Consider the following 13947-nt stretch of genomic DNA (forward strand, 5'->3'; position numbering starts at 1 on the left):
TGCAGCAGTACAGACAGTTGTATGTACAGTACAAGTGTAGTCTACATTAATGGATAGTTCAGCATAGTGATGTGAACAGTTATGTGTATAAGAGCACAGTCAGATGTATGTTGTCAGAAATCTTAAAGACTACAAGTAAAGTATGTGGACATTTCCTTTAAGGATATAAAAAATATGCACAGGTTTTAAAAGAAATGTTATTACAATATATATGCTCTTAATATTTAGCATCCATATAATGGCTAGGTGAGGGTACATGTTTCATGTAGGCAGTAGATTTGAGTAGATGTTTAAAGTAGCATAATGAGCTATGGTGCAATACAATATGGTATATGCTATGACATGACACACACCTTTGCTTGTGGCAGACACATGTTCTGTGTGTACAGTATAGAACCTCTACACAACTTTAGAAGCAGCCTTGCCCAACTCTCTGATTCATCTAAAACCATGTCTGATTGAAATATTAATAGGATAGCAGCAGCCAGAAGGAAAGCTATTACAGGCATGGAACAGCCCATGAAAACATTAATAAGTCATACAAACTTAATCCGGATGGGGAAATTCTTAATAGAGTAGTGTACTGCAGATATTTGCAAACTTGTGCTAGTGTACACACACACACACATCTACAGCTCAGGTGCTGTCTCCAGAAAGGTCTTTTACAGGGTAAAGGCAAAGCTATCTAGTCAAATATAATTACACTCCTTTTATGTCTTATGCCAAATATTAAGCACTTCCCATGGGATCTACAGTAAGCATTTTGTTCCTCTCTGCACACACAGATTGCAATTTATTTCACTTGGACAGTCTTTTTATATCATAGTGTTGCACTAATTAATTGCTTTCAATGTTGCATTTAATTCAGACTTCGATAGGACCATTTTTCCTCTCGCTCCAACGAATGTGAAAAGTTCCCATAAACTCAATTTTCGGCGTACAATGGCGGTGCAGGAATTGAACAGGAGCAAAGTGAATTGAATTGAAGGCGGCACCCACCTCTTCCATTCCTCCTCCCCGTCCCAGAACTCGTACACCACAAAGGACAGTCCACTCGGCAGTCGCACTGCAGTCACGCTGGGGAGATACACAGGGCAGCAGCACGGGGCAGAGAGGAAGGAAGGAGAGAGAGAGAGAGAGAGAGAAACACACAGACAGCAGTCATCCATAATGTACCCCAGGGCTCCACAAACCTTTATGTCCACACTCCATCTTTTAACTATGTGGAGGCCTAGAGAACAACAGGAGATAAATATGCAAGATTGCATGGAATAATGTTCAGGTGAAATTGACTCAGCACAATTATTTTGGTATTTCAAATCAACAGAAAAATAAAAATGAATGTAAAAGTTATTCAATATCTTCTCTTTATCTAAATTCCAAACAAATGCAGAGACCAAATGATTAGTGTTAGTTAACCTCTACTAGATCACATACAGTATAATAATGTAAGTGGCATGTTTGTGCCCTAACCAGACACTTTCAGTGAGTGTGTGTGAGTGTGTGTATGTATGTGTGTGTGTGTGTGTGTGTGTGTGTGTGTGTGTGTGTGTGTGTGTGTGTGTGTGTGTGTGTGTGTGTGTGTGTGTGTGTGTGTGTGTGTGTGTGTGTGTGTGTGTGTGTGTGTGTGTGTGTGTGTGGGTTTGTGTCTCAGTGCACATTTGGGTCAATTTGACCCAAACATCTTAAGAAGGACAGATATGTGTAGTATGTGTGTTGTAGTATTGTGCATATGTTTTCATTAACATGTTTTTCTCCAGAAATGAGCTAAGGCCATACATCACCTATCATCTTTTAGTAAAAATGCTAAACTAGTCAATTTGACCCAAACACTACACAAAGGTTAAAGGGAGGACATTCCTGCAGTCATGAAGTTAGTTCTTGTGTGTAATAATCCTAGACTTACAGAGTTAATATTTCATGCATTATTAGTGTTAAAGGTAATCTTTTCTACTTCAGTGTTTTCTCTTCAGTTTCGAACTTTGGCCATAAATTCTCCACTGGATGGCAGTAGTTATTCAAGGTTTTGTGAGAAATCAAGTCCAGCCCTCGAGGAGGCACTGGGGCAGTGAAAAGCATAATTCTGATGGGAGTGAACCCAATGCGCAGCTTATTATTAGATCTCATTACATCTGGCTGTGTTGGAGCACTCCTGCCCTGTTCACTGACCCCTGAGTTCTCTTCACAGCCGGCGACGCCTGGCCCCATGGCCAAGCACCCAGCTGGATTATTTGCCACGGTGCTGTGCAAAATTCAAGTGCGCATTCAAACAATTCCAACTGCTTCTGGTTGCCTTCATTACTCAGTAGGGGACATGCTAGTCAGACTTTTACAGAGGGATAAGAATGATTTAAAATACGACGATACGTTTTTACATGATTTCAACTTTTTTACACTCATTTATGTTAAATAGTGTAATATGAAAGGATTTACTAAGTATGCAGTTCTGATCTTGAACATGATGACATTGTGTTGCTGCAGAAAGATATAGAAGGCACCAACACACTTTTTAAAACAAATCCCCTAAAAGACGAGAGGAGCCATTGGAAATGAAGGCGAGGCTGGGGCGAGGAGGGAGAGATTTGTCGGTTCAGCAGCTCTGGGACCGATTGAGGAACCCAAGTTCCTCTGCGATCAATTATTCACCAGTCTGACGTGCGGTCATGACGGCACTACAAAACACAGCCGAGAAGGCCAGGCAGAAGCCCTAAGACTGCAGGGAGCCCTTCTGAAAAAGCACCACAAAAGAACGCTATTTTCAGAGCCTGGTCTTTTAACATTTTCGTGTGTGTGAGTACCGGTATGCCTTTGGAGCCCAGCATCAAAAGTGTATGACTGAAATGCCAGGGGGCACTTTTCATGTTTGATATTTTTTTTTAACTCCATAGAAGGGCTGGGCAAATTTACTCTCATATAGTCGTGTGTGTGTGTGTGTGTGTGTGTGTGTGTGTGTGTGTGTGTGTGTGTGTGTGTGTGTGTGTGTGTGTGTGTGTGTGTGTGTAAGTGCATGTGCATGCCGTGTGACAAATTCTTCTGACAAGGATGGAGGCGCTGAAAGTGAGAAAGACTACTTGTTATCATGCATCTCCTCTGCCCCTCCCTCCCCACTGGAGTCAGAATTGGCTTCTGTAACCATCAGGTAAATTGCTGGCCTCATTTCTCCCTCTGACTGTGTGTCAGAGGAGAGCCCCTTGCTCAACAAACATGGATGTTATCTAGCTATGGCGAAGATGAAGTGTGGCGTCTGCGCATTTTGTCCTGTATTGAGGTGTCGCCCGGTGCGTATAGTCTCCAAAAACGTAATACTCAAGTAAAGAAAGAGGAGATCGCACACAGGGGCTGAGTAGTTCCAAAAGTGTATTTTAAAAGCCAAAAAACCAATTACAGGCCACATACAGGTCTCTCATTTTCTCTATTTTTCCTTTCTCACTCTTCTCCTCACACACAGTCCATCTTTTGCTCTATATCTTGCTTTCTCCATTATTTGTACTTCTTTCTCTCATTTCATCTCTTTCTGTCTCAGGCTCTTCTGATTCTATCCGTTTCTCTCTCTCTCTGAACAAGCACAAACATGGCTCGTCTCTCCACAAGCACCAAAGACGGCTCTCTCCATTAGAGAGGGGGAATTGATTGGCGAACACATTTATCCGACCTGCACCTCTCAGCGGCTCAGATTGCCAGATTGCCAGATTGCTCAGACGGCTCTCCTCATCTGTTCTGTGCTGTGCATCACATACAAAAGCGCAACGCTCTCTCTCTCTGTCTCTCTCTCTATTTCTCTCTCTCCCTGTCTCTCCCTTCTGTTGCCTTTAAAGGTCAATTTAATATGCACTTATTTGTTCTGTTTATTGTTCTCGGAGTTGTTCGGAAGCCTTTGAATGGAGGTCGGGCATCTTTTTTCTTAATATTCATATTGTAGGAGGCGGCTTTGAATGGCGGTCGGGCATCTTTTTTCTTAATATTCATAGGAGGCGGCTTTGTGCTGTTTGGAGGCCCACTGACACAAGCAGGTATGTCTCATCATATTGATCCTCCCCCTTTCCACACTTTGAAAACTGAAATAACATCACTTTAGAGGCCCTACATTCAAATCAAACCATGAGTATCCATGAATATTAAATCGTGGTCTGTCCTGGCAGAGGACAATGTTTGGGAATACAGAAGGACAGACAAACGTGTGGAATGTAATTTATGGAATGGAATACACATGTCTGTCTATGGTCTTGTTTACGTTAAGACAGATTAATAGAAATACGCGTATTTGAGGTGAAAACGATCTCTGTCCACATTATAATTTTTGTGTGTGTGTGTGTGGGGGGGGGGGGGGGGGGGGGGGGGGGGGCTTTCCCAGCAAGGGGCGGCTTTCATGCCGTTAATCTTGACAGGACAGTGGAGAGAGTGACAGGAAGCGAGTGGGACAGGGCAATCACCCGGGCTGGACTCAAACCCGGGTCTGCATGGACATGTGGATCCGAATATGATACGGGCGCTGTAGTAGTTGTACCACAGCGTCCCCCAAACATTATCATGTTTACATCATTTTTCAAAAGTTTTGCCGTTGTTTGGAAGTTGTAAGAGGCACTCACTGGAAGCAGTCTCTTTGGGTGGAGACATTCTTCAGGTACTGCTTCAGGGCCTCACAGAACTCCCCGAGCTGCTTCTGAGACACGGTCATCTCCTGACGTATCAGGAAGAGGCACTGGGAGAGGAAGAGACAAAGAGAGAGAAAAAAACAATTATATCTCCATTAAACTTGCATTTGGCTTGGTGAGTGTCCCAACTCGATGGTGCTGAACTGAACTCAATGAGGCATCTGCATGGCACATAATGGGAAAGCCACGGGAGAGTGGAGTGTACACGCAACCATCCATTCACACAGGCCCCAGGCCCAGCTCTGTTCCAGTGAGTCTACTGTGTCTTCCCTGAGCAGGCCCAGCCAGCTATCTGCCTCGCCTTCCCATGAGCACACTGACAGCCAGCTTTGGGATGTGCCACAGCACCGCTCGCCATTAGCCTGTGCCAGGGTTTACAAAGGGAAACTGATTACTGTCATCTCCACTTTTCACTGAAACACTGAAATATGTCAATTTTTTACCTCTAACTGTTTTAAACTCGTACTTTGGCCTGTAGTCTGGCATTTCTTTCAGATAATTACACCCTTTTCAAATGATGTGTCACAGCGAATGGCTAGTCTGCTTTAAATTGGTATGTGGTGTCATCTAGATCCACTATGCACAGAGAAAAAATCTGCATCTGCCCTGCTGTTATTATTGAAATTACAATATCTAACCTGATTAAGGTATTCAATGCAGAGGAGCCGTTCTTTTCCTTGTAAATTATGCGCCATTATAAGCACATTGCCCTCTGCTAAGGAGTGTTTTAATGTTAGATTCAATTCCTTGCATTGACATGAAGGTCATGCTTATGGTTTGGGGCTACCAGCAATCAAGAGAAATATAAAATTGCAATTAAATGTTGTCATGCCCGGGAACAGTATGGGGGTACTATCAAGGGGATATTTATAATACACCCATTTTACAAGCACTCCAATCAACATAACTGATAGGCTGCTGCTCATTATTTTGTAATGACTACTGTTTAATGTAATGATAGGATGTCATGTTAACTGCTGCTAATAATATCAGTGGCGGTTTTCCACATCTCCTCAACTGTTTAACTGTGAATTATGTGTTCCATTGGGGAATGAGGAGTAGAAACAGCAGCAATACAAAAACTAAAACAAAAGGATGCCATTTGGAGTAGATGCCTGCCTGGCTGCCTGACAGTGCCATTAGCAACCACAACTTCCTCACTCTTCCAGGCTGCGGCGGTAACCGCGAGAGACCCGCTAATAAACCCCAAACTCAATCAGCAGCGGCGGCGCTACCCAACACGCCCCAAATGGAATCAGCCGCCACACAGCGGCCTGTCTGTCCCATTAACCCAGCCCACCTACAACCCAATCAGTGCTGTCCCATTAACCCAGCCCACCTACAACCCAATCAGCGCTGTTGCGTGTCCCCATTCGCTTCTCAGAGAGAAAAGGAGACACACTGCCAATGAGGGGAAACATCACGAGCCAATCACCTTTGACTGCTCCCAGTCAGGCGTCAGGTGTGGAGTCCTTGTAGGCCTACATGTCGTATGTGATGAGACGAAACACCATCCCAAGAGGAAATTGCAGAACTGATCATATCTGCTTCGTTTTCATTTTGTTACTTAGCACTAGGTGCATGGAGGACTTTCATTTGGCCCCATGTTTTAAAAAAAGTCGAAATTAAAATAGATGAAAGTTCTCCTGGGTATTAGAGCTGGCTCTGTCAATATCCATTCATTGACTTTTTATTTCTGGGGTAATCTCTGATAAATGAAGAATGAGCATCGGAATGGTGCTAGCAAGTGATAGCAGTGAGGTATTTGTGGAGTGGCGCTGTGTGCCAGCATATTCTATATATTATTAAAATATACAGAGCTCTTGAAAAAGGCTCTGGTTTTGTGCAAGCATTTTCCTGTGGGAAATAAGGGTGAACGTGTGGTTATGAAATTCTAATGCTGCCTTCAAATCAGTTGCTTATGTAATGTAATTAAAATGTTTGTGGATAATGTATCAGTACTGTAAGCTCTGTCACCCAGGGGCTTACATACCTTCACCAACTGTGTGTGTGTGTATGTGCAGGAGAGAGAAAATGAGTGAGAGAGAGAAAGAAGGAAAGAAAGAAATGGAGAGAAAGAGGGAGAGAACAGTGTCTGACTAGTGTATATGTAATTCTGTGTTTATATCTTTGTGAGACTTATGGGTGTGTATGACCGAGAGAGAGAGAGAGAGAGAGAGAGAGAGAGAGAGAGAGAGAGAGAGAGAGGGTAACAGTGAGGGGGGAAACATGAGAGAGAGTATAAGAGAGACAGTGAGGGGAGATGTGCCTATACATCTCAGCAGGAGACCAATTAATGAACCCCAATAGAATTCTACTGTGCACTGCTGTCTTCCCTCTCCATTATGCATTAGATGAGACACACACACACACACACATACACACACACACACACACACACACACACACACACACACTGTCTTTCTGTTACACACATACCTGAGCACTAAGCAACACTGCACAATGCAGAATTAAACAGAAAACTGTGCTTGTTGAGAAACCATTTAGTTGACATCTGAGAATGTGACTGTGTGTGTGTGTGTGTGCATGCGTGCGTGCGTGCGTGCGTGAGTGTGTGAGTGTGTGTGTGTGTGTGTGTGTGTGTGTGCGTGTGTGTATTTCTGTACAAGAGACTATAGAGTGAAAAACACTGACATGAAGCCTAACAGGGAAACAGCTGAAATTCACCGTTACTATAGAAACAGGGGAGTACACCCCCTTCCCCACTTGCATATCTACAGAACTGTCTCTTCAACTCCGACCCCCACCGCCTACACACACATGCGCACTCTTACACACACAATGCTTATACATGCACACACACACACACACATCTCCAGAAATCCATCTCCTTGTCACAGGACCACTAAATAAGTAATTTCCCCTTCAAGGCGTCAACATAATATTTACATCTACCGCTTAACGAGGATTAAAAGCTCTGTATCTTTGCAAGTCAACGGGACAACTGTGCAGTGAATGCAGATGGAGGAATCCTACGTCCCCTCCTGAGACTCTTCTCCTCTCCTCGTCCTCATCCTCTCTCCCAGCCATGCCCTCAGAAGGAGCCAGGGAAGCTCTTACACATGTAGATGCTTCTGACTGCCCTCTTCACAGCTGCTCTGCTGCCCTCTTGCTCTCTCCCCTTCTGTTCTTCCTTTATTTTTCTTTCCCTCATTCCCTCCCTCCCTCCCTTCCTTCATCTTTCTCTTTGTACATTTTTCATCAGCTCACCCTAGTTTTTTTTTTTTTTTTTTTGCCTGTGGTAGCTTTACTTCAGAGGGCCTGATCCACAGCAGTTGACATAAGTCATTTCTGCCCGTCAGAAACAACAGCACACGGCTTGTAGAGTAGAGATGCTTAAACAACTATAGACACTTCCTGATGTTTTGGAAAGCTACCATAGTGTCAAATGATGCAAACATCATGGCACAGCACACGCTTGTTACAGGGCTGACTGTACAAGACGGATGGCCTCTGTGTAAGTGCATCGCCCATGTGAGAGACCAAGTGACACGGCTTGTTTGACTCTCTGGCAGAGCAGTATACGTAGTGACTCAATGCTTATCTCAGGAATTTTGGATTGACTAACTACTGAAATAAATGTTTCCTTATAGGAAGTCTAAGAGGAGGAGATGAGAGAAGTGTACTGATGAGATGAGGTGGTGGATGAAATGGTGGTACATGGTATGTCAATGGTACTCAGTGTGTTACCTCTGAGGCTCCTCAACACATGAGGTATATTCTATTATTCCATATCCAATATCATTCAAGCAAAGGTGTGATTTCATGGACAAATCCATGTAAGGACATTGGTATAAACTACATTAATATCTCAGTTCATGTTTATAAGATGGTATGAGAGTTTACTTTTACCATTATCAATGGGAATATGATATGGATTTGTAAGACTGTAAACTATACTGTATATATACTGTAAACTACATTATTTATGCAGCTATGCTACTGCCACAATTGAACAGATATGATTCACCCTTGAAGACACATAATAATATACCCAAATGCATACATTACACGCTGCCATGGAGGAGCATTGGCAGAGCTGACACAGTAATGGCAGCTTGCAGCTTGTAATTAAAGAGCACTAAAGGCCCATTCAAGTCCTCAAACTACTAATCAGACCCCCACATCTAGCAGCCATCTTTGACCTGGCTAATGGAGGCCACACAATGAACGATATTCCAAGAGTACTTAAACATTTGCTCTGGAGGGATTCATTCACACAGCACATCGACAGTAACATGATATTATCAGCATCAGCATGTAACCATCGCTCCTGTTTGAATACTGTTATTATCACATGTGTAAAAATTTTTTTAACACAATAACGCCCGTAAAGCTGATCTGAGGCTCCCTGAAGCGGTGACAAACATACAGGGGAAATATTGGACTCGGAGCTGATTAAATATGTTATGTGCACCCCAGGCTGCTGAAGTGAGGTCTTGCATAACAGAGCTAAGACTTATCAGCGTTGTCTGCCGGTTCAGATAGAGAGCTCAAACGTCCCACTCCGAAGTGGCCCGGGTACTCAATAATCGACCCCTGTTGAGACTACGGCAGGTCGGAGGGGTCAATCTTTGCTTTCCTTTAATAAGAGCATCCATCCAGCTTGCTTTCAAATGCGACCTCAATTCATTCAGTACATGTGAAAGCGTGTGTACACAAATGTGTGTGCACACACATACACACAAAGAAACGCGCATCCATACACATGCACACATACACACACACACACACACACACACACACAGACACAGAGACTTGAGTGTCAATCAGATTTGTCACAGGGGCAGGTGAAACCCGCTGTAATCTCATCTGTAAGCTGTGAGTGGCATCCTCACAAGCCGACAAGGATTGATGATAAGAAAGGGACTGATTCAATTTTCAGCTGTGATCCCTCAAGCATCCACAAGCCACGCGTCTAAGCATCTAATGAAAAAAAGAAAGAAAAAGGGAAAAAAAGAAAGAAAGAAAAAGATCAGGGGGATGGGGAAGAAATATGCCCAGCAGTGACCTGAGGGGTTTCTGGGCAGGTCTGGGCTGGTCCAGGCTGTGCAGGAGAGGCCCAAGCCAAGGATGCGAGCAGGGCAGGCAGGCCCATGTATATTTCATCAAGCCCACTCCAGCTACGCTGCACTGTCCCCGGCTGACCTGCTAGTCTTCCATCTTCCTCTTAGCGCTGCTCTGACATTTCAGCACGCCCCCGCTCAGCCGCGCGCACACACACACACACACACACACACACACACACACACACACACACACACACACACACACACACACACACACACACACACACACACACACACACACACAGAGTCACATAAGAGGCTGACAAATAGTGTTCAAGGTTGTTTATGCGCTGCATAAAATAAAAAATAAAAAAACCCTGGCTGCCTGCTGGTGCTGTTTGTGTAGCAGTAGCCACCATTGTCTACACCCATTCATTTAGCCTGTACTCTTAGCCATAGCGACCTACAGTGCAGGTAATGTCCATATCTCCTCAATCTGATCAGTTACTGTACACTGAAGCCCAGACTTTGGTGTTGTCAACACTCTGCCTTATCAGCTGAGATACAGCAACATATTGGTAAGTGGATCCAGATATTTTGTTTTCCTCTGGGAAAGTCACTGTGCATAAATTTGATAAGAGGATAAAGAGATAAAAAAAGCACATTTACCTCAGATTCTGTCATCTGACATGACTTCCCTGAGGTGACTCTGGGTTCTCAGAGAGCTGCTGAGTCTACAATGGACTTCCCCTGATCCAGTCAGGCTTATTACTGTGTGCTGATACAATCCGAATGCTTCAGCTTTGTCCTGTTTCTGGACAGATACATCTTTCTTGTGCTACACTCACTTTCGGGCATCAGAGGTCCAACACTAGTCACACGCAGCGTTAGAACTTTTGTCATGTTTACACACACCACCTGGGTCATGACAGGGACATGGCACTCTCACTTAGTTGGACTTTAGGTTGGCGCACATTGGCACCGACATGAGTGCGCTGTCACTTGCCACGCACATCAGCGCCGATGTTTTTAACACTGGATAACCTGGTGGGTCGAAACGTTTCGTTATGTTTTTAACTCAATAAATGTAGTTCTTCTGGGAGTTTGCAGTGAGCGGACAACTACTCTTCTTTCCAAACACTGGGTAAACAATGCATTCAGCCTTGCCGACAAAATAGAACTGAATTGTAATCTACACGGCGCCGGTGGCAAAGTGTGACGCTGGTGTGCAGAGTTGGAGTACGCCACACTCATATCCCGTTGGTGTGCGTTGGCCTTTAGAGACAGACGGGCCCATGATGCTCTCCCAGCTCTCACTCATCAGTGGTGGGGTATATGTACAACACCTTAGGGCTGACAAGGCCTGTCCATATGATACATGCATGCATATGCTCATGCTTTCAACTGATCATCAAGCCATGCATTATATATGGAGCCAGCACTTAGGTGTCTTTCAGTGTGTGTGTGTGTGTGTGTGTGTGTGTGTGTGTGTGTGTGTGTGTGTGTGTGTGTGTGTGTGTGTGTGTGTGTGTGTGTGTGTGTACGTGTGTGTGTACGTGTGTGTGTATGTACAGCAGGAGGTTTGGGTCAGATTTGATACTGTATGTTTCATTTCTCCCCCAAGGCATGCTGGGAGTTTTGACGTGTCAGTAGAACTGTGTGCATGTCTGATGAGGGCCCACTGGCCCACCCTATGTAGACTATATCAACGGTGATGGAGTGAGGGGGGGGGGGTAGGGGTTGGGCAGGTCTTATTACTTACTGCGCTTGTTGTGCCATCAGTATCAGTTAGTCGCTGATTCAGGTCAAACCAGACTGTCTGCAATGAGAAAAGAACCAGAACACAAGAGCCACTCGTGAATTGACCAGTACCCCTGCCTGCCTGCCTGCCTACCTCTGGGTTAGCATCATCATTCCGTGCAGCTCGGAGGGTGAAGCCCATTCTCCATGAGACAAACAAACACACACACACACACACACACACACACACCTCAATATGGCATGCACACACACACACATCAATATGGCAAGCAAACAATTCCACACACACACACACACACACACACACACACACACACACACACACACACACACACACACACACACACACACACACAGACACACACACACCAGAGCTGGCTGTTGTATCACTAAGATGAGACAGGGTGTGATTAGTGAATGTCATGTAAATACACCATTTGTCACTGTACATGGTTAATAAAACCTATACGATGCTGAAGCCACTATCTTCTAAATGTCAGAGAGCTTGTGGTGCATAATATGTCCACGCAAAGCCTGCCTTTTAAAATGCTACAACAGAATAAACAAAATCTGCAAAGGAAACAAAACCCTCAGTGCCAATGACAAATGACCTCATATGGATCAATGTGCAGGCAGACGTTGATTAAATCATTATACTAACTCTGTGATATAACGGAGAGGTTATCTTAAATTTCAGTGCTAATGGAGTCTCTTTGCCCCCTAACACTAGTTAAGTGGAACAAGCATGTATGATGGGTATTATTTCACAAAGGAAATTACAGCATTCATTTTGCAGATTGTGTTTCACATGTTCAGTCATTTACTCTGCACTGCCTCTATAAGTTTACTGGTTGGAATCACAGAATATAGATCAGTTGCATTTGAAGCTTTGATAAATCACTTTACCACTGTGGTGTTACTTTTACTAATTGCATGGTATTGTATGGTACAGTTTGACTTAAATTAATTGAAATCAATGACCCTGAAGCACCTCTGTATAGAGATGCTTTGTGAAGCGGGTTGCCGGGTCCTTCTGTATCCAGAGACAATCCCAGCATGAATTTGGCCCTCTGGACACATAACTGCCAAGTACAGATTTGTGCTGTGACTCCTCTCATTTGGCTAGAGCAGGAAATTCAATATGTCTGAATGCGGCGGGTGGGGAACTGCATCAACTACACATCTGCACCAGATTCATGGCCCCTCGTGGCCTCGCCCGACACATCATTTCCCCGCTGGCCGAGGAGGTCCAGCAAATGGGGTTACACAGATTTATGTACATGTTGACTGCCTGCAGGGCAGAAACAGAAGGGGGTCTGCTCTATAGATGATCGTGGAGGGGCTTACAAATTTGACTGTGTCAACACCCTGATGAACGACTGGCTGTTCTCACTCCAAAGACTGTAGCACATTTTGTGACCACTAAACAAACCAACAGGTTGCCACTTTCTATTCACTGCACCTAAACAAAGAGACTTTTGAAAGGCACTCTCCCAAAACAAAGCACACCCCAAACAAAACAAGCGATCAATATGGGGCCCTTTGTCCAAACTCCATGCTTTCAAATGGACTGTCTGGCCTTCAGGAGCACTCATTGCCACCAAAACCACATAACTGAAGCTGAACAGAAATGGGGTACTATACAGTATGCAAAGCCTACTATGGCAGTCCTCCCTCTGCTTGGGCTTGGAGAACTGTTTGTTATTGAATGGGCTCTCTCTGCTGGAACTATTTTGGATATGGATCAATCACTACTGTTACCCTGGTGGGATTAACAGGTGGAAACACCTGGTCTATTTTCCTCCCTTGAATGAGTCGCTGGCCACATAATGACACATAATGACTCCACACACATTATGTGCAGATGTCGCTTCCTCTCGCGCCCTCTTTTTCTCTTTCATAGTGGCCCAGCATGTAGGATTACTCATCATAACTGCAGAAAGCACAATAGCGCTGACAGTCTAGCCCCTTTCAGCTCTCTCTCTCTCTCTCTCTCCCTCTCTCTCTCTAACTAACTCCACTCAGCTGGAGAATAAGAAGGGGAGCTGCATGTGCTCCCGTCGCCACGGCAATGGTGGAGGTCTTTACGCCGGCGCGGCAGGGGGGACAGGAAATGATGCATGTCCTGAACAGCGGGCAGGGCACACATTATACAGTGCAGCCCCGATGAGAGCTGCTCCTCACACAGCTGGGAGAGAGGGCAGCCAAGCCACACAGCTCCCTCTGCCACATGACCCAGCACTGTTGTGGAGAATAGCCATATATACTGTATGTATACTTTTTTTATTAAATATATCATTTATATATATATATATAATATACATCTTTAACTATACAACAGAGACAGCAAAGCTAAGCACAGTGTTTATAAATGCCATTATAAACGGCACATAATTCCCTAGATGGCTGGATAAATACTATTATTCATCCCAAGGGAAATTCTCCCTATGCATTTGACCCTTCCATGGTTATTGAACACACACACACACAAACACACACAAGGA

At 44.4% G+C, this 13947-nt stretch overlaps 1 protein-coding gene across 1 annotated transcript in view; it reads right to left on the reverse strand.

The window, feature by feature from the left end:
• necab2 (N-terminal EF-hand calcium binding protein 2) overlaps positions 1-13947 on the reverse strand; it is a 69692-nt gene that overhangs the window by 1055 nt on the left and 54690 nt on the right. Inside the window, exons 9-11 of the mRNA XM_076299801.1 lie at positions 11445-11501; positions 4587-4699; positions 1000-1077 (exon numbers count right to left, since the gene is read on the reverse strand). Coding sequence (XP_076155916.1) covers positions 1000-1077; positions 4587-4699; positions 11445-11501 — 248 coding nt within the window. The remainder of the gene's footprint in view (positions 1-999; positions 1078-4586; positions 4700-11444; positions 11502-13947) is intronic.

This window comes from Alosa pseudoharengus, unplaced genomic scaffold, assembly GCF_046254945.1.
Source record: "Alosa pseudoharengus isolate Yale_2024_CS ecotype anadromous, Long Island Sound unplaced genomic scaffold, YU_APseudo_1.1 YU_APseudo_1.1_scf_10, whole genome shotgun sequence".
NCBI lineage: Eukaryota > Metazoa > Chordata > Actinopteri > Clupeiformes > Clupeidae > Alosa > Alosa pseudoharengus.